The sequence below is a fragment of the Cladophialophora psammophila genome (genome assembly GCF_000585535.1).
Source record: "Cladophialophora psammophila CBS 110553 chromosome Unknown aczJe-supercont1.6, whole genome shotgun sequence".
NCBI lineage: Eukaryota > Fungi > Ascomycota > Eurotiomycetes > Chaetothyriales > Herpotrichiellaceae > Cladophialophora > Cladophialophora psammophila.
This window is the reverse complement of record NW_006912927.1, coordinates 1,504,609-1,523,473: the sequence shown is the minus strand read 5'-3', so window position 1 is coordinate 1,523,473 and position 18,865 is coordinate 1,504,609. Positions and strand designations below refer to the sequence as shown.

The window sequence follows — 18,865 nt, the reverse complement described above, 5'->3', positions numbered from 1 at the left end:
GGAGAGCAGGAGGGACAAGAGAAGGACTTCAAAGAGCGCAGAGGGGATCCTTATGAGGCATCAATGCGACGCCCCCCGCTTAGAAATGCGTTCTGTCTTCTGTCGTGTTTGCCCGCGCGAAAAAAATAGTTGGGTTCGCGGGTGTTTGGAGACGGTACCGAGAGTCTTGCGTCATTGGTCCTCCAGCATGAGGGAAAGGCTAATACCAGGTATCCTTCTCCTAGAGCCAAGGGTTTGTGAGACATTACATAGGAGAGTCATCAAGCCGATGGCCCTATAGGTAAATCTTCAAGATGTTAATAGACTGTCGCTGTGAATTACATATGTGGGTTGATATGTTCAGAGGGTCTGGAGAATGTCCAGGCCATCCAGCCTTGCGACAGGACTCTCAGCCACCAGCCTTGTCAGATGGACCTCTGGTATGTAGGCGGTGACGCCCCTGATATAAGGAGTCTCGTGGGAATTAATAAGCGATTCGGTCGACTTCGACGTCTTCTACCGCAATCTCGGGGCTGCTTACCTTGGTCCAAAGGTGACTAATTACGAGCACAGACTACCACTATGCGGTACGTGCTCGCAAGGCCATGGGGTGCTGCATTCTCGGCAGCGCCATTTGCCGTAATTAGGAGCCATTGACTTTTCTCCTAGGTCGGGCCTTCCTTTCCGGCCGGTTTGGACTATTTTTTGGGTTCTCACCGTACGGCGTAGTATCTGTGTTCGAAGAAATACTATTACCGAGTATTACCCAGGCCTCCTTTTTGCGCCAGGAACGATTTAACATCCGTCGAGGCGACATAAGCTGTGGAACGGACCGCACCCCTTGATTGATGTCTAGAGATGGTACCGAGTAGTTTTCTCCACGCACAACTTCATGATACTCATTGACAACCTGTCAAGCGAGAAGCAGGTTGTGCGCCATTCTCTGGACAGGACGGAGTAGCACTCGATACATAAGTCGAATAAGGAATCGTGTCATGGCTACTCTTTTCGGAACCCTTTGGCCTCTCGGAGGTTTTGTGTCCACCAGACTGTGGATGCACCCTTTTGAAACACTCATCCCTCTCCGTGACGGCGGGGAGGCTTCAAATGTGGCTGGTTTGGCTCGCGACTAAGAAAGACAAAATAATGCCCTGGAACCCTGACCTCAGGCATATCATTCGTCATGTGGGCTCGATGATAGACATGTTGTGGAACGCGACAAGCCGGACATGTTACTAGGAAAAGCAAAGCAAGACTCGTTCGTAACCATGCAGGTGGCACGCGGTTGGGGCTTGATGGAGTAGAATGGAGTGGACTAAGTATGAGCAATTGAAAATGATAGAATTGTTCGGCGAATTTCCAACTCCTGAGAGTGTTTCAGATGCATCGGAAAAGCCACTCTGAGGGCGAATCTCCCAAAGTGAAAATCGCATCTACGGTAGGCTGGCCTAAACCCTGGCCGTTTAACTGGAGCCACTACTACACAAGGACCCGTCTAGGCTCCCTAAGCTCCCTAGGCTGTCGATGCCCAGTCGAGGGGCGCCATCTCTTCTCCCCCCCCAATCGGCCTCGCCCGTCTCTCATAATTCCCCCCAATTAATTGTTCGCCTCCCACAAAACCCATCCTTTTCCACCTCTTCCCACCCTTTCCACCCGCTTTAGCCGCCCGCTGTTACAGTCAAAAACTGGCTGCCCATTGGGCCTCTCCAGCCCAATCCTATTGCCCTCTCCCTCGTTTGCAGGTTTCAGCCTGATCCTGAATCGACTCCAGCGCCGTCTACGACTCGTTCGTTCGCTCGCTCGCCCGTTCGATCCTACTACCTTGGTACCTACGGTAGGAACCCCATCCATCGCCCTATTCCTACTAGGCTCCTCGGACCTCAACTCGTCGCTGCTCGCTGGGCCGATTCTTCCTCTCAGGTCTGAGAACCACGACTTTGGACGGTGTGTGGAATCCTGCTGTACAATGTCATTGGCTGTTCAGTGATACTCGCGTCGACGTTATTCTTTGACTGGAGAGCGCCATCAAAATATCATCTCTCAGGGAGGGCGGATCAAACTGCGCTCACCCAACACCCGAGCCCCAGGCCAAGACTCAGGACAGAACATCTCAAACGGATTCAGTGAAACTTGACTTGACAGCTTCCGGCTTCTGCTCGTCTGCTTCACTTCCCTATTTTCAGATTCTCGGAGCCGCACGCATGCTGTCACTGCTTGCGCCTGCTCAGTCGACCACCATTCCCCGCTGAGTCCAAGTTTTGCTACAATATCGACTCCTGTCTTGCGTCTCCCGTCTCCCGTCCAATACCACACAAGACGTGTAACAGGTATTTTCAAACGCCATCCCAACAATGGCTTCAGGCCCCGAAAATGGGTAAGTGGCCCTGCAACCGATTTGAGAGAATTCTGTTGGAATTTTGTAGTTGCGCCGCTGACCCTCTCCCAGTTTCTACTCCTCAGGTCAGTTCATGAATCCAGGTCCGGCACCTCGCCCTCCCACAGACCGACCTCGACATCTGGAACTGCAGCGCTCAAACACCTCAATACCGACCACTGCCTTCGAATCCATGTCTTTAGGAGGCCCCGCCTCGCCTGCCGTCAGTACTCCAAGTGCCCCGTACTTCTCCAATGGCAGTTCGTTGTCCCTGTCAACAACCGGGAAACCCTCGGGCCCGGTCACTATCATCAAGGAAGGCCATGTGCGCTGCAAAGAAGACAAGTTCCTCGCCCAGTGGAACCAACGATACCTGATTCTCCGCGAGTTCAGACTAGATTTCTTGAAGAGCGAGAATGGAAAACTCATGCAATCCATCCAGTTGAACACCGTAACGGGAGTGACTCGTTCTGAAGAGACCCGGATGGCCTTTGAGATAACCCGCATTGCCAATCCCAAAGATGCAGGCGGCAAAATCATCATGGCCCGCGACTTGCCCACCCGGACCATTACTTGTGAAGTCCGCAATGACGACGAAATCTATGACTGGATCGACAAAATATATGAGCGATGCCCAGGCATGGGGGGCGTAAGTAATCCCACAAACTTCAGCCATCGCATCCATGTGGGCTTCGACCCTCAAACAGGCGGCTTTGTCGGATTGCCGCAAGAGTGGGAGAAACTGTTGAACAACTCCGCCATTACAAGAGATGACTACAAGAAGAATCCCCAGGCTGTCATCGAAGTTTTACAGTTTGTTTCAGACCAGAAAATGCGTGAGCAACATCCCGAAATGTATACTCCTGGCATGGTCACTCCGCCAGCAACCCAGCCCAACAAACAGCTTGGATACCCGACAGGGGGGAATAGTGTTGCTCCTCCGAGGCCAACACCACCCACAGATGCACAACGGTATAATTCTAATCAGTTCATCAACAAATATCAGGAGGGTCCTTCCCGGATAGGAACTCCACCCACGAAGCCACCGTTACAGCGGGTGCAAACAGATAAGGGAGCATATGACATGGAGGCCGACGCCGCCCGGATCAAGGCGATCGCTAATGAAGAACTAAAGCGCCGTCAGATGGAAGCGGAAGCGAAACGGGCGAGAGACGTTGAAAGACAAAGAGAACAGGAGCGAGAGGACATGGAGCGCAGCCGCAGGGAGCAAGAAGCCTATAATGCTTCACTACCAAAGACGCGCCCGCCGTTGGCTCAACAGGAGATCGGAGGATACGGAGGAGGCTCTGAACGTGGGCCCAACCGGCAAGATCCTAGATATAATCCCGCAAGAGCCGCTCCAAGTGCTCCCCAGCAATCATCATCAGGGTCACTCAGGCAAAATCCTACAGCGCAAAGACCGGGCCCTTCAGCCCCGAGCAGCAGTTCCCAGAAATCTATCCCCCAATCCCTGTCTGCCAGTCAGAGTTCGTTACGATCACCAGAAAGCAGAGAGCGCGATCGTCAGCCCTCACCAAATGCGAGATATCCGCCAGGCGACTCCACTCCCAAACCGCAGGCGAATGGAGTTAATGGACAGTCTGCAAGTCGGTCACAAGGATCTGTACAGCAACCCAAGCCTCTCAATGTCGCGAAACAGCCGCAGGCGAAACCTGCAGCTGACCCGCGCAAAGAGGCAGAAATTGCATTGACAGCGAAGAAGCCGGTCGAAGAGCGCGCCAAGGAAGTTCGGATGTCGAGCATGAGCGAAAGCGAGGTCATGGCCAAGCTCAAGCAGGTGGTGTCTAAAGATAATCCCTTGGAATCATACAGCAAGCAAAAGAAAATTGGCCAGGGCGCTTCCGGTTCAGTCTACGTTGCTCGGGTCAAGGAAAGCGCAACATCCGCTGTGGCACGTGAACTGTATCGCACGCACGGTCCGAAGGGCCAAGTTGCTATCAAGCAGATGGATCTTCGGAACCAACCGCGAAAGGAGTTAATCGTCAACGAAATCATCGTCATGAAAGATTCCAAACATCCCAATATCGTCAACTTCCTCGATTCTTTCCTTCAGGAGCAGAACAACGAGCTATGGGTGGTGATGGAGTTCATGGAAGGCGGTGCGCTTACGGATATAATTGACAATAACCCGGTGATCACCGAGGACCAGATTGCCACAATCTGCTATGAAACCTGCAAGGGACTCGCTCACCTGCATTCTCAAGACATCATTCACCGGGACATTAAGAGTGACAATGTGTTGCTCGACCGAGTCGGCAATGTCAAGATCAGTAAGTGACCCCGATTGCTGACCCAAAGCGATGATTTTACTGACCCGAATGGCCAGCCGATTTTGGGTTCTGCGCTAAGCTCACCGAATCAAAGAGCAAACGCGCCACAATGGTTGGTACACCATACTGGATGGCACCCGAAGTGGTGAAGCAGAAAGAATACGGACCTAAGGTCGACATCTGGTCTCTTGGTATTATGGCTATTGAGATGATCGAGTCGGAGCCGCCATATCTCAACGAAGAGCCGCTGAAGGCCCTATTCTTGATTGCGACCAACGGCACACCGCGCTTGAAGAACCCCAACAAACTCTCACGGGAGCTGAAGGCATTCCTCAGTGTCTGTCTCTGTGTCGACGTCAGGAGCCGCGCGAGTGCGGACGAATTGCTCCGGAACGACTTTATGCGCATGGGTTGCAGCTTAGCGAGTCTGAGTGAGCTTTTGAAATGGCGAGAAAAGGGTCGGCAATGATGATTTCGCACCACGATGTGAGAGCCGGGTTAATATGGGATATCGCTAGGCTGGTGGACGAATTTAATGGCTATTGGGAAAGGATTCATACCAGCGACGAAGGTCATTTCACTCGATACGCATCTTGGATACGGCGCTGAATGAAGAACTATATGGAGCTGCGGTAATAGAGGGTTAGACCGACCAGAAGAACAACAGGCCAGCAATCTGCAAGCAAGCGAGCCGAAGATCGCAGAAGCGACAAGTTGTTTGCGTTTCTTATCAAGAAGCCAGGGACTCCAGAGGAGAGACGGGACTACGATGATCGTTATTTCATGGTTGATGATTGAATGGGAAATGGATCTTCCACTTAGATGCTTGCCAGTTCAGATGGAGCATCTCGGTCCTCCAATTGCTTGCACGATGATTTGCCTGGGCATGAAGGAGGTATGTTGAGGCATAATGCAAGCTGGGACGTGGCCGTAGGCCGCTGGGTAGACGGACAGGGTCTGCACGAGTCTTGAGAGCGACATCGTTCGGGCCATGGTCCCACCCGACTGGATTGCGGCACCCGCGGATGGATAGCTCATCGACATCCCCCGTCAAGATGATGCCGGTCCGCGAAAGACAAGAAGGTGGAGGGAATGGGTTCTGTATACGCCGAATATAGAAGAGAGGAGAGAGAAGATAGGCGCAGAGTGAGAGACGCTTTACAGAAAAGAACAAGAAATGGAATTTTCCAAATCTCCAAAACTCCATAGGTATATACGAGGCACTGACCACATACCTGGTGATATGATGTACTCCGTAGGCTGTTGGATCTTGGGCTTGCTATTACGCCGCTCGGTAGTCGGAAGGAGTCTGGCCCGATGGGTACAGTATTCGAGTATGTACAGTAAGTACATAGATGAGATATGAGGGACGGCCAAGAGATGGCTTACGATTAGCACAAGGCAATCCATTCCCCCCCTCCTTTTTTTTTCAGGCCCCTTGAACTACCAGTGGGAACTCGACACGACGCGACCCGATGACGGGAGTCCTGGTGAGTCCTCCCAGTAGAGAGGGCGCCAGGCCGCTTGAAGTGCCACAGAGAACGATATTGGCCCCCGGGGGCATAATACGAAGACTACTAAAATCCAACAGGTACCAAGTACAGGGTACTGGGTACTGGGTACTGGGTACTAGGTACACGACGGAGTCTTGTATCATTAGTTCCCCATTAGGGGTACCTCACGCAGTCCAACTGTGCTCCGTAGTACGAGGTACGGAGTACCAAGTACATTTGTACCGGTACATGGGTCTTGATAGGTCTTGATAGGTACACCCCGATAACCGGATCCCCTCCATTCCGCAAATCTACTAGTTGTCAATGGAATAAAACTGCTTGCGACTCCTTGCGACCCCCTGCAACTCGTACTTCCCTGCATATCTCGTCCGGTTCGCAATTGTCCGACTCGGTCCAGCCATTCACTCCAATCCAATACCGTCGTTCGTTCTGATCAATCCATACATTATTACGTCAGGACATGGTATTCGTCCCGCTATCCTTCTGATTGATATTATCAATCAATTCTGTTACCTACATAGCGTGAGCATCAATCAACTCACCACCGTCACGGTCCAGATGCGGTAGGAAGAGAGGTCTTACGATCAGTCTGTCCGGCAGCCGATCCCACTTTCCGACTCTGTCGCTGAAAAGCACACCGTCGTCCTGCATACCCAGTTCTGCTCCTTACCCGCGATGCTGGAACACGAAGATGCCTTCGCAGAGGAGGCGCAAGAGGAGGTCAGACTGGCCGAGCAAGTCCACGTCGATTCTACCACAAATACGAGGTTCAATGTCAGCGACGAGCAAGATGATGAGGACGAGATGAGCCCCCTGATGAGCCCGCGCCAGCGTCGAAATAAACCTATCGCATATACAAGAGCCCGCGCGAGTTTTGAAAGGGCCATCAATGAACCCTGGCATGGCGCTCACGGCTCGAGTGACCTCCCCTGGTACAAGACGCCCTCAGTAAGTCGGCCGTCTTCCTTCCTCGCCGAGGAGGTGTGGCAACCCGCTGATGTGTTCCAGATATTTTGGCTGCTTCCTGCCTTCTTCCCCTTTTGCATCGCCTTTGGCGGCATCATTGTTCCCAAAACGTACCTCATCCTCAACTTGATCTGCAAGGAATATCTCTCAGATCAAGCGTCCAAGAACCCCAACTTCAAGTTCCTACCTATTGTCTTGGGAGAAGAGAATCCGCAGTGCAGAGATCCACATGTTCAATCTCGGGTCGCCAACTTCAATCTATACATCAATCTTTTGAGCGGCGTCTTTTCTGCCGTAATAGCTCCCCATCTGGGGTCACTTTCAGATCGGATTGGCCGGAAGAAAGTCATGGTCTGTGCCTCCTTCGGCGCTCTCGCCGCCGAAATCATTACCATCATTGTCGGCCAGACCAACGGCGAGGTTTCTGTTTACTGGCTGCTTCTCGGAGGCCTAATAGATGGCCTATGTGGCTCATTCACCACTGCTCTGGCTTTGGCCTTTGCATATGCGTCGGATTGTTCACCCCCAGAACGTCGAGCTGTCGCTTTCGGTTATTTCCACGGCACACTCTTCGCCGGTATTGCATTGGGCCCCATCGTGTCAGGCTATCTGATCAAAGTGACCGGGACGGTCATGATCGCATTTTATCTCGCCCTTGGGTGTAACGCCTTTTTCATTGTCTTCACCCTAATCGCTGTGCCCGAGTCCTTGTCCAAGGAGCGGCAACTGCTGGCAAGGGAGAAAAGACAGTTCGCGCAGGCTGAGACGCCGGACAGTGACTGGATCACCATCATCAAGAATTACAACCTCTTCGAACCCCTTTGGGTCCTGCGACCAAAGGGTGAGGGCTCGAGTCCGGCGTTGAGGAAAAACCTCTTCGTACTTGCCGCTATTGACACAATGATGTTCGGCGTGGCGATGGGAACCGTGCAAATCATGATCATATATGCAGAATACCGTTTCGGCTGGACGGCAGTCAACTCTAGCATGTACCTCTCCGCAGTGAATATCTGTCGCGTCCTGGGTTTGGTCATCATCCTGCCACTTCTTACCAGATTCTTCCGCGGACCAGCGCAAATGCACTCGAAGGGACACAAAGGCTCAGATATGCTCGACATTTGGATCATCAGGGGGTCCATCATCTTCGACCTTGTTGGATACATCGGTTATGCTTTTACTCCATCTGGTGCGATCATGGTTCTTTCTGGCATGATTGCCTCTCTCGGTGGCATTGGTTCGCCAACTCTCCAGTCATCTCTCACCAAACACATCCCGGCAGACAGAACGGGCCAAGTGCTGGGTGCATCAGGGCTTTTACATGCACTGGCCCGCGTGGTGGCACCGACGGTCTTTAACCTGATATACAGTCAAACTGTGGGCATCTACGCCGGAATTGTTTTCATTTGCTTGGCTTCAATTTTCGTGATTGTCTTCGTTCTCAGTTGGTTCTTGAAACCGAACGGTATGTCTCTTGGTCCCTCCCATTTTCTCCAGAACTCGTGCTAAGACGACCCAGTGTATCTGGCGGAGCCATCCTCTTCTGTCAACCTTGACGATGCCGAAGACGACGAGGATCATCTTGAATGAATTACGTTTTGTATACTTATCTGAATTTTTTTTTTTTTTTTTTTTTTTTTTTTTTTTTTTGGCAATCCACTATACTAAGGAGGATTATAGATTTGTCCTTTTTTTTTTGGTTGGATGCGAATCAAGCCTGTCACCATAGCAATTAGAGCCAGTTTACACATGTTCATAGCTTCGGCCTTTGAAAGGCGACTTGTCCTTTTAAGAAATGCACTGTATGAGATCTACCCGATCAGATGATACGCCGGAAAGAGCATGCCATCTTTCCATGGTAGTAAAGACTTCGACCTCGTTGGATATCCCAATCTCGTAAAAGGGAGGGAGAGAGGTACATGAAGGACGCGCGACCACGTTGGATGACGACCAGGAGTTTGTCAAGATCGCTTTCTTAGGACATTTCCTCCATATATCATACATACATACATACATGTATAAAATGAAATGAAGTGACAAATAGGGGGGACAGGATGAGACGGAGAGGAGGGGGGAAAGGGGGATGTCATGAAGAGGTTTGCTTGGGTCTCCTCAAAAAGGCTCATTCACAACTACAGTAGATATCCCCCCTCCCCCAAAAAGGGGGGGATAAGACACATAGGACTTTCTCTCAGGACCTTGTTCATTTCTCGTACTCCCTTGACAAGAAAGGCTAAGATGTCAATTCCCGGCTCATCATGTGCGAGAGACCCATCGGCTCAATCAGCGCGCCTCCCCTGTCCAGGCCGACGTTCCATTCCCAAACGGTCACGGCCAGGAGCATGAAAGCCGCGATTCCGAGAAAGAGTCGCGCATCCATGTGGGGTGTGGCGGGCACGCACACGATCACGGCGATATACACGACCCTGCCCGACAGGCGGATATACCGGTTGTTGACCTTGAGGGTGCCCGGTTCGTCCAGGGACTTGTCCAACAACGCCAGCGCCGTCATGCTGAGCATGATGATGCCCAGTGAACTCGCGCACGTCCACACGGCTCTGTACAGGTAGCGCGGGAGATCGTCGTGCGGTATCTGCTGAGCCTCCCCCGCTTGACCGCCCGGAGAGTTGTACGGTGCGTCTGGCTGGTGACGAATGATAAACATGACGCTGGAAGCGAAGGTCAGGATCGAGGAGAAGAGCGGGATGTGCCAAAGGACCCATGTCAAGGTCTTTCGCCCCTTGTTCGTGGCGGCCGGGATGAATCTCCTGCTCCCGTCACGGTTGAAGTACAGGAAAGAGAATTCATAGTAGATCAACAGGATCCAGACCATGATTCCCGTGCTCCCGTTGAGTCCGAGAACTAACGGGCCGTCCTTGACTAGTTGCAGAACGCCCTCGCCCAGGATGATGATGAAGAAATTGGACATGCGCGATTGAAAATGGTGCACGTCGAGAGCCTTTTTGAACTCCATCGGGGTGAGTTTCTCGGTCAGTTGCGAATCTATGATGATGGGGCAGAGATATTCCCAGACGATCGCACCAAAGACGGGCCCTATGGCACGGGCACCTGGAACTTTAATGGCAGTGACCCAAAGGGCGACCGAAGGGAGTCGGAATCATGTCTGGAAAAGAACAGGCTTCCGCAGCCACTTGATGAAAATCGAATAGACCAACTCGATGAGCGCGAAGGCGCCGAATATGATAAGATATGTCGAGATGACCCACTGTTTGACCTCGTCGATATCTTCGGTCAAATATGCCAGTTGATTGCCGTAGAACACCGAGAGCAACAGGGCCCACAAGGTGAAAGCTCGCTGCACCATGTCGTCCATATAGTAGTTGTTGAGGAACTCGCGCATCGCATCCCAGATGCGCCAGGAGGGCAAGAAGACCAAGATGACGACGAGCTATATGGCCCCGGAATCAGTCCGTTGGTAGTCAAAGGCTTCCGAGGACTTGTCAGTTATTGCATCTTACCGTTGCTATCCCGAGGCCGGGGTCTCCGGGCCTGAAGCCTAATGACGAGAAGACTTCTGAGAGATTGCCGATGATGCCGACCCAGATAAGGTCGATGAAGAGATCTAGTCTTTCTCTCTCCTTGGCAATATCTTCGGGAAGATGGCTGGAGATGCTCGACCGGTTTGATGGCTCGGGAACGCCGCGTTCGTCGCCAGCGTGGACGACCTGAGATCGATACGAGAACTGAAGGGCCCGTGGTCGACGGATAGCGTATCGGTGTCTCGCACGCATCTCAGCCTGATTTCGAACATGTCAACTGCTGGCCGTTCGGTTTCAAAGCCGGACTGATCAGTTCGGGCAGACTGATGTCGTCGTCGGCTTTGACTGGATCCATAGCCAAAGTCAACGATGCCAGCTTCTAGCGGCGTGAAAGCGCATCGGTAAGCCCCCAATGACCGTCACCGGCGGCGGCCTTAGGGGGACAAAGAAGTTGGAAGGGCTGAGGGATGGTGTTGCCCAACATGGCGAGGACTATATCGGTATTTGCAGATACCTTACCTCGCTCAGTACCTTGAAATCAACCACTGCCGTTTCGAATGGTAAGGCCTCCCGTGTGTGCTGTTTTCTAGTTAGTGGGTTGTTTGGAAGAGGGGCTAATAGAGGGCTGGTATTGCACTTAAAGAAGAGTAAAACCTGCCCCGAGCTTACGTGCGACTCGCCCAGCGAGCCCACAGCACCCGCTGTACTCGGTACTACAGTACCGTAGGCAGTTCCCACTCCTTTCACTAATCCCTTCTCGGCTTTCAACCACGTTTGGTCCCCCAGAGATCAAACCCAAAAGAGCGTCTTGATGAGCCAACCAGCGCAAATTGCATGAATTGATTGATCGTCTATTTATGAACGAATCAATTGAAAAACTGGGCAGAAGGCACCGAGTCTTGTCACTTGACTTGATAGCCAAGGCAAGCGCCCAGCGCAACACGTCCCGTGCCCTTTGACCAAGTTGTGTCCTTGCCCAAGAGGACCGGTTCGTGCCATTATATAAACCCCATTTGCTGCCCATCAATGTCCCCAAACCACCATAAATCGTGCGGGAGCCTGCGAAGCAAGAGCCAGAGAGGTTCTCGACAGTATTCTGTCTCCGTTCTCGTTCCGCCCAACCTTGGATCACCATTCAGAATTTCGTGCGTGCGACCGAGCGACACTGTAGACTATACCGTCGAGACCGGGACACCAGCCCGTAAATTTCCACCATTCGTCTGGATTTATCTTCGGGAAATCTGACTGCGAGAGTCTTGGTTCTGTCGTAGTGATCGTTTGCAGCACTGCCTTGACATCATCGTCGCTTGCACCGCAGGCCTTGAATTTAACGCACTGTTGATACATATACACGTCGCCATTGCTCCGGTGTCCTGTCTTGGCTTTAACATCATCCATAAGTCGAGGATATTTAAGCCTGTCGTTTAGGAAGTTGATCGGCTTCTCGAAGACATTCCTATTGAAGTCGATCTGCGGCATGAGGCAATTTCGTGGTCTTCGCTGAGGTCAATGGTGTGGTTCTGTCATGAAACCCACTGGACAAGAAGTAGACGCCACGACAGAATCCAAGGTCAACACCACAGCTGAGCATTGGGGAACGAACAAGTCAGCTCGCGTAGCCAAAGTCGTCCGGACTCAGGCAGCCACATTTCGAGGCCGTTGGCATCCAGCTACGGACAGACAATTCACAGAGATCGGACCAAGGTTCGAGTAGGATTCGGGGGACTGGAGTGGTCTTCGAGGTTCGCACCACCCGAGGCGCTGATGACAGCTTACAGCATCTTGTGTGTATTTCAGCTTCTAGGACAGGGCTGAACATGTTGCTCAGCATTCCCTTAAAAGCTTCAACCGATTCTGCCGACAAACTGGGTTAACCACTCACACTGAATTTGGGGCGCCGTCCGCTATCTAGATTACTCGCGCATGAAAAGCCTATTTCCCAAATGGAGTTCAATCCTAGAGGTGAACTGAGGCTGTTTTAACCTAGTTTCGGGGTGAGCCTTTTGCTGGGGCTCACTGAGCCACGGCCCCTGAGCGCGAGGCTAGTGCTTAGCGCCAAAATTCGTGACAGTTTATTTCCGAGGCATGGCCGCATAGTCCACCACAACACCGTGCACTCTCTATAATACAACAATATTAAATCTAGCCAGTTCTCCTAGTAATTAGTATGGTAGAACAGCCCCTCCTCGTGCGCGGATATCGCGAATCCTATCTGGCATAGCATCGATATACACGTCGATATCTTTCTTCTAATCTAAGTTATCCCAGATCTCGAGAATCCATTACCTTATTTAAGCGGTACTTTTCGCAATTCCTTTCGCCTTTAGCCGCTATTTAACAGCCCTTTACACCTTCTCAATAGAATTTAGATTAGGAGATCTCGGAATATTAGTATACTAGAGTATTTCGAGCTCTATCTTATAAAGAATTATTAACGAAGCTAGCGATTTTATACCGTGAGACGAATTATTGTCTTTAAATAGAATCTTATCTAAAGGAAGTTCTTTAACGACGAAATCGCGGAGTATTTAACGATAATCGGCCTGAGTAAGTCTGTCTTTTGATCCTAAGCCGTCGTAAAAGAGTAATGGCGATTTATCGCCTTTCTAAACGATGGCGAAAGCGTGAAGAGCTTAAACGGCTCTTTTATCACGGAACTGACACTTCTTTGCTGAGTTTCTTTACTGAACACCACGGCGACGATGAACTCTCTTTCGTTTTTGAGGTCCTCGACTAAATCCTACTTCGTCGCAAAAGCCGAATTAATACTAAAACCAATACTCTGTTTACTGTCATTTCGAGACGCGATCGAGTCGTTTAAGAATAGTTGAGTGTGAAACCCGCGAAGTTTATACTGCCATATAATATCCAACACCGCGTTCGGCCATTCGACGTTAAGCTGTACGATCTAAGATATTAAAGCCGAGATATCTTGCGACTCGGTTATGAGCGATAGTAGAGAGCTTAAAACTTACGTTCTCAAAGATCTCAATGACGTCGAGATCTGCTTCGCTTAGCTTACGTTTTCTGCCTCGATTAGCTTTATTATTAGCGCTCCGAGCATTCTGTGATCTGAGTATTCGATATTCTGTGCTCTCTGAGACGCCGTGAGCTTGAAAGATTTGACGCTGAGTCTTTTTACCTTGTAAACTAGCGCAATCTGAGATAATTCGTTGTCGTCGCGGAGTATCGACTATATGGCCCTTTTCCCGTGGACTTAATTTAATTAACTTGATAGATGTATCTTCCTGTCGACAGCGTTTTCGACGTTTATTTTGAGAACTCATTATTCCCTAGTAATTACTAGGAATAAGTGGAAGGTTTGAATGGTAGACGAAGGTAAACCAGACACGTTTGCACGCGTCTCGGACCTCGGAAATAAACTGTCACGAATTTTGGCGCTAAGCACTAGGCTGAGAAAGGAGGGTTGTTTCTGGCCCCCCCCCCAGCGGCGGGCTTTACCTACCTCTCAGTGAGTTATTGGTCTCAGATAGACCTCGCTAAACCTGGCGAGTCTGTGCTGCCTACGCTGCTGCCTAACATTCCTTGCGTCTGGCACTCTTCGCTCCGACTTTCATTACCGGTAGTTTTCTGGGAACTTTGGTTGCAAGGCTGACACCCCAGCCGGTAACTGGCACTTTTGGGCACAGGGACGGGCATCCTCTCACAGCGGCTGAGAATCGTGATCGCTACCTTCCGAAATATACATTGGACTTAGAATTATATGGTCATAATGAGAGCTCATGTTGATACCTGCGTCTTTGTCATTAATAAGCCAACACTTTCATCAAAAGACAGCCACATGCAACTCAGCATATGCTGGAAATGTCGACGCCAGCCTCGGAGCTCATGGACGCGGATTCCAGCGAGAGAGCTGCGCAAACAACCCAGAAGTCGCCTACACAATTCGTCGAAGATGATAAAGTACGTCATGATGCCAAGTCAGAAAGTTCTCAAGTGCTGTATGAGCCGCTCTCCGAGGACAGGCTCGAGATACGAATTATCGATTTGGAACCCAGTACGGATTACCACTCAGAAATTCACTGCAGGCTCAGAAAATTCAGCCTCCTAGAGGTCAAATATGGAAACCCTAGCCTCTTTTGCCTAGAAGCCTTGTCATACACATGGGGAAACGACGCAGCACTGACGAATGTCGTCGTCAATGGCCAGAGGACTCGGACAACCAGAAACCTCGAGGCTTTTCTTCGACATCGGAGAGAAACGCACGAGAAAGTGATTTTGTGGGTCGACGCAATTTGCATCAATCAAAACGACCCGCAAGATAAGAACAGCCAGATTCCGAAGATGAACATGATATACGGCTTTGCCTCTAAGCTCACCATCTGGCTCGGACCGGATTCAGACGATAGTAGCCTCGCAATGGAGACTTTGGTAAAGCTTGGCTGCGGTGCTCCGTATGACAAAATGCCTCTTCTGGAGCGCAACAAGGTGACTGCACTGCAAAAACTTCTCACTCGGCCTTGGTGGACGCGGACGTGAATCGTACAAGAACTTGTCATTGGTGGCATGGGACCGAAACTCCGAAATATCAAGGTCCAATGTGGCTGTGACAGCGTGCTTTGGATAAATGTGGTTGTTGCAGCCGCCCGCATCAAAGCGTACCACGATGATCTGCGGCAAAAATTCCCCAACATCGAGAACATCCTCGAACTGGACAGTCTACGGGAGATTGCGCAGGAGCACTTGATCAATTCTGTGACCCCGAAGATCATCTTTGATCTGCTTTGTAGGTATCGTCACTTCTCGGCAACCGATCCAAAGGACAAGCTTTACGCTTTCTGCAATATGTTCTGCAGACTTCCGTCTGAGCGCGTTGCTACTAGATACGATGCCGATCTGAAGGATATCTATATCAAATTTGCAGTCGACCGATTGTTGGCCGAGTCCAACTTGGAGATTTTACGCCACTGCGGCCCTTCAGCACACAGCCTACCTTCGTGGGTTCCAGATTGGTCAGTACCACTTGGGGTGCAGCCGTTACCACTCAGAAAACTGCAGCGATACTTCCAGGTACCTTGGTGGGCCAATCCAATCAGACGCGGATCTCACAGATACATGGCCAACCATAATATTGTGCACGGTTCCAATGTCCAGTACCATCTCGGTCCATATACCAGAGACCCTTTTGAGGCAGAACGCCAGCGACAGCTTGAATTGAAGCAGCTGGAGATAGCCGCTAAAGGATATGGTATAGTCCAGGACTTGCAGGAGATTCCGCCGGACTTCACTTTTCATAAAAGCCCATGCACATTCCAGGACCAGATTCAGGAGCTACTCAAACAGGGCAATCTCATCTTCTCAGTTCAGGACGAGCGTTGTTTGCCTCCCGAGTCCGAATTTTTCGGAACGGATCAACCGGATGCAGTCAAGCAAGGAGAAATTATAACAGAGCGCCGCATTAAAGGGTGGATTCTGCGGGAACTGACAGAACTCGGAGCCAACGCACAGTATCAGACCGCACAAGGTACCAGAGCAGATATCAGGATCAATCAGCATGAATCAACCTTACAAGTCAAAGGCATTCTTTGGGAAACGATCGACATATGTCACGAAGGCTTTGTTGAAGATCTTGATTTAGATTGGAAGAATGCTACACGATTCATGGTTGGTGTTGGATCCTGTAAGGCTCTTGCCTTAAGTCACAAGTCAGCAGCTGAGCGCTATCCGACTCTATTAGAACGCCTGACTGTGTTCTGGTCGACATTATTTGCCGGTCAGGTCGCGGAATCTGACTCAACTGATGAGCAAGAGTCGCTTCAACGACTTCGCTACACAGAGTGGCTGCCTGAGATCCCCCCAGACTGGGTTGCTGGTACCCCACCACTGACTGCGACAACTACAGGCCTCGTCGATATAGCCGAGAGTGGGAAGGCAATAGAGTGCTGCATGAACAATTTTCAAGCAGACGGCGGCGGTGGTGAGCCTCTAAAATCTAGTTTCTCAATGATTTCCGAGAAGATATTTAATCCAGAGCAATGGCCAGATGCCGAGAGAGAATCACAGGGCTGATCTGAGAGAGCTCGGCGATATGTGGGGACAACAACGGTACGACCTTTATCATCGGCCGTTCGAGTTTCTCTATATTGTTCCAGATCCATACTGGGATATACGAAAGGATCGCGATCAGGTAGCGCATCAGCGAACTCGCCAGTTCAGATCCGCGGGAATCTTCTCACTTACCCCGTCGGATAGTAGCGGACCAGGAAAGGAAGCTGCACTCACACGAGACGATCTCCGGAGATATTCATCTGCTGTTCGGGAGAGAATGACGAGCAAACCCAGTATAATTCCTCAGGGCACTCTGGAGGGAAGGATCGAGAGATATCTTCTGGGACGAAAGTTTTTTTGTCACAAAGAACGGATACTTCGGGCTGGGCCCCAAAGACACAAGAGGTGGAGATAGGGTAGCCGTTCTCTTTGGGTCAAATGTGCCATTTGTGCTCCGCAAACGCGGACCGGGAACGAAATATGGAGAATGGCAGCTCATCGGGGAGACTTACATCCATGGAGTCATGAAAGGTGAGCTGATAAGACAATGGGAACTTGGATTTATCGAATCGGCGGATATCGTGCTTCGTTGAATCCGCTCAGCTGGCGCCCATTCGTTGCACACTTCGGGTGAAATAGCACGCCAAACGTAAAGCAAGGAGATGTTTCTCATTGAGCAGAGCGCAAACGAGATTTATTCACCGGCACGGGGAACTTGGCGACAAGTCTTGTGCCGAGGATTACTAGAAGAGCTATGTGCCCATCAGCGCCTGGAAAGTGAGGTCACCTTGACTGTATTAGAGGTTCTGCCTCTCTTGTTACCTTGGAGGCATCTATCAGGCCTATATACATCTTTCAGTATTGTAAAATAAGTGTACTTGTCTGTACATCGTCCGCTTGGCGGCATCGATGCTAATGCACAGGAAAGGGGCAGGATCATAAAGAAATTTCTGCAACGTCGGTGAAGAGACATAGCCAGGGGTTGGCGAGGCTGTATAGGTTGTCTTTGTATAGGTGGCGGCAGCTATATTCGTGGTGTTGATGGCCTGGAGCTCCGGAACCATGTACCAGCCAGCATCTCCTGCATCCTTGTACTTCTGCTGGCTCGTAAAGTGTGAATGGCGGCTGGTATGCATAGTTCACGACTGGACAGCTTGGATCAGGAATTCAGATCAATGTGAAGAATTTGACAGCAACACTCCAGGTGTTGGGAGAATAACGCAGTCGATAGTGATCCGAAGGGCAAAAGCTTTACCCAGACGTTCAACGACGTTCTGCGTCTCTGTCAAGTGACTTCTGTCGTCCCACAGATGGTCGATCTACACGAAAATCTTGACGATGTCGATAGTATTGTGAAGGACACTCTGCAGACATTGATCGACAAGGACCAGAATCCAACAGAACCGAATCTCGTTGAGCACGTTCAGAATGCCAGGGTTGTCCTAGCCGTTGTGTCTCTCGTACTCACAGCTATCGAGCTGTCTAAAGCGACCGATCCTCTCGAAATCGCATACAATTCTCTTTGGTGGCAGCAGCAGCAATACAGATCTTAGCGTTTGTGGCGGGGTGGGTAGCAGTTCTTACAGCAATAGCTGCAATAGGTAGTACGACTCAATGTTATCGCTTCTGTGTACGCCTTCTGATCCCTGCCAGCCGGTCTTGCAACCGTGGGAACAATTTGCGCCCTCGTCGCCACGTGGGCTGGTCCTTTAGCTATTGTTGTGGCTGTCGCTGGATTGATCATTTTCCTTGTTTGGTTCTTCGCACTCAAAGGTACATCCTGGTACTCGGTACGATATACTACCACTAAGTTGGCTATATGATCCCCTGAAGAATCTCGTGAAAGATTTCATCAATGGAAAGTTCAGAGACGCAGGGTTGTATCGAGACTTTTTGATCGTCGACCACTTCACGGTGTTCCGTGGAACCACCGACTTCCCCGTCGAGGACTGGGATCAGTTTTCAAGGACAGAATTCTGGCTATTTACAACTCGCTGATACCGGACAATCAATCAGTCTTGCCACTGTTGTCGATTACACTCTTAATACTGTGTGGGAACTCGAAATTGATGAGAAAGGTCAAAGTTTAATTGACACTGCAACATACAGTGGTGTCACCAGAACTGTGTACTGCTTAGGCAGAGATGGTGACAAGGTAGTGCTAGTGCTTCGGCCTGTTAGCACGCAACCGGGCAAAGACGACTCTGAGAAGCATGTGGAAAATGCTGATAGCAA

At 50.7% G+C, this 18,865-nt stretch overlaps 7 protein-coding genes across 7 annotated transcripts; 5 read left to right on the top strand and 2 right to left on the bottom strand.

The window, feature by feature from the left end:
- Window positions 1–2,330: 2,330 nt before the first annotated feature.
- A1O5_04885 (STE/STE20/PAKA protein kinase) lies at window positions 2,331–5,113 on the top strand (the record flags this gene model as incomplete). Its single annotated transcript, XM_007745489.1, has 3 exons — window positions 2,331–2,353; window positions 2,426–4,644; window positions 4,701–5,113. 3 exons carry the CDS (start codon window positions 2,331–2,333, stop codon window positions 5,111–5,113), a joined length of 2,655 nt encoding a protein of 884 aa, XP_007743679.1.
- A 1,720-nt stretch (window positions 5,114–6,833) lies between these two features.
- Window positions 6,834–8,711, top strand: A1O5_04884 (uncharacterized protein; the record flags this gene model as incomplete). Its single annotated transcript, XM_007745488.1, has 3 exons — window positions 6,834–7,106; window positions 7,167–8,586; window positions 8,641–8,711. 3 exons carry the CDS (start codon window positions 6,834–6,836, stop codon window positions 8,709–8,711), a joined length of 1,764 nt encoding a protein of 587 aa, XP_007743678.1.
- Window positions 8,712–9,354: 643 nt separating this feature from the next.
- A1O5_04883 (uncharacterized protein) lies at window positions 9,355–10,095 on the bottom strand (the record flags this gene model as incomplete). Its single annotated transcript, XM_007745487.1, has 1 exon — window positions 9,355–10,095. The coding sequence occupies one exon, from the start codon at window positions 10,093–10,095 to the stop codon at window positions 9,355–9,357; it is 741 nt and encodes a 246-aa protein (XP_007743677.1).
- Window positions 10,096–10,239: 144 nt separating this feature from the next.
- On the bottom strand, window positions 10,240–10,873 carry A1O5_04882 (uncharacterized protein; the record flags this gene model as incomplete). Its single annotated transcript, XM_007745486.1, has 2 exons — window positions 10,240–10,530; window positions 10,601–10,873. 2 exons carry the CDS (start codon window positions 10,871–10,873, stop codon window positions 10,240–10,242), a joined length of 564 nt encoding a protein of 187 aa, XP_007743676.1.
- Window positions 10,874–14,446: 3,573 nt separating this feature from the next.
- On the top strand, window positions 14,447–15,121 carry A1O5_04881 (uncharacterized protein; the record flags this gene model as incomplete). Its single annotated transcript, XM_007745485.1, has 1 exon — window positions 14,447–15,121. One exon carries the CDS (start codon window positions 14,447–14,449, stop codon window positions 15,119–15,121), a length of 675 nt encoding a protein of 224 aa, XP_007743675.1.
- A 27-nt stretch (window positions 15,122–15,148) lies between these two features.
- On the top strand, window positions 15,149–16,651 carry A1O5_04880 (uncharacterized protein; the record flags this gene model as incomplete). The annotated part of the gene is made up of 1 exon (XM_007745484.1): window positions 15,149–16,651. One exon carries the CDS (start codon window positions 15,149–15,151, stop codon window positions 16,649–16,651), a length of 1,503 nt encoding a protein of 500 aa, XP_007743674.1.
- Window positions 16,652–16,983: 332 nt separating this feature from the next.
- A1O5_04879 (uncharacterized protein) lies at window positions 16,984–17,223 on the top strand (the record flags this gene model as incomplete). Its single annotated transcript, XM_007745483.1, has 1 exon — window positions 16,984–17,223. A coding segment is annotated over one exon (240 nt), but the record flags the coding sequence as incomplete, so codon positions are not given.
- Between the last annotated feature and the right edge of the window lie 1,642 nt (window positions 17,224–18,865).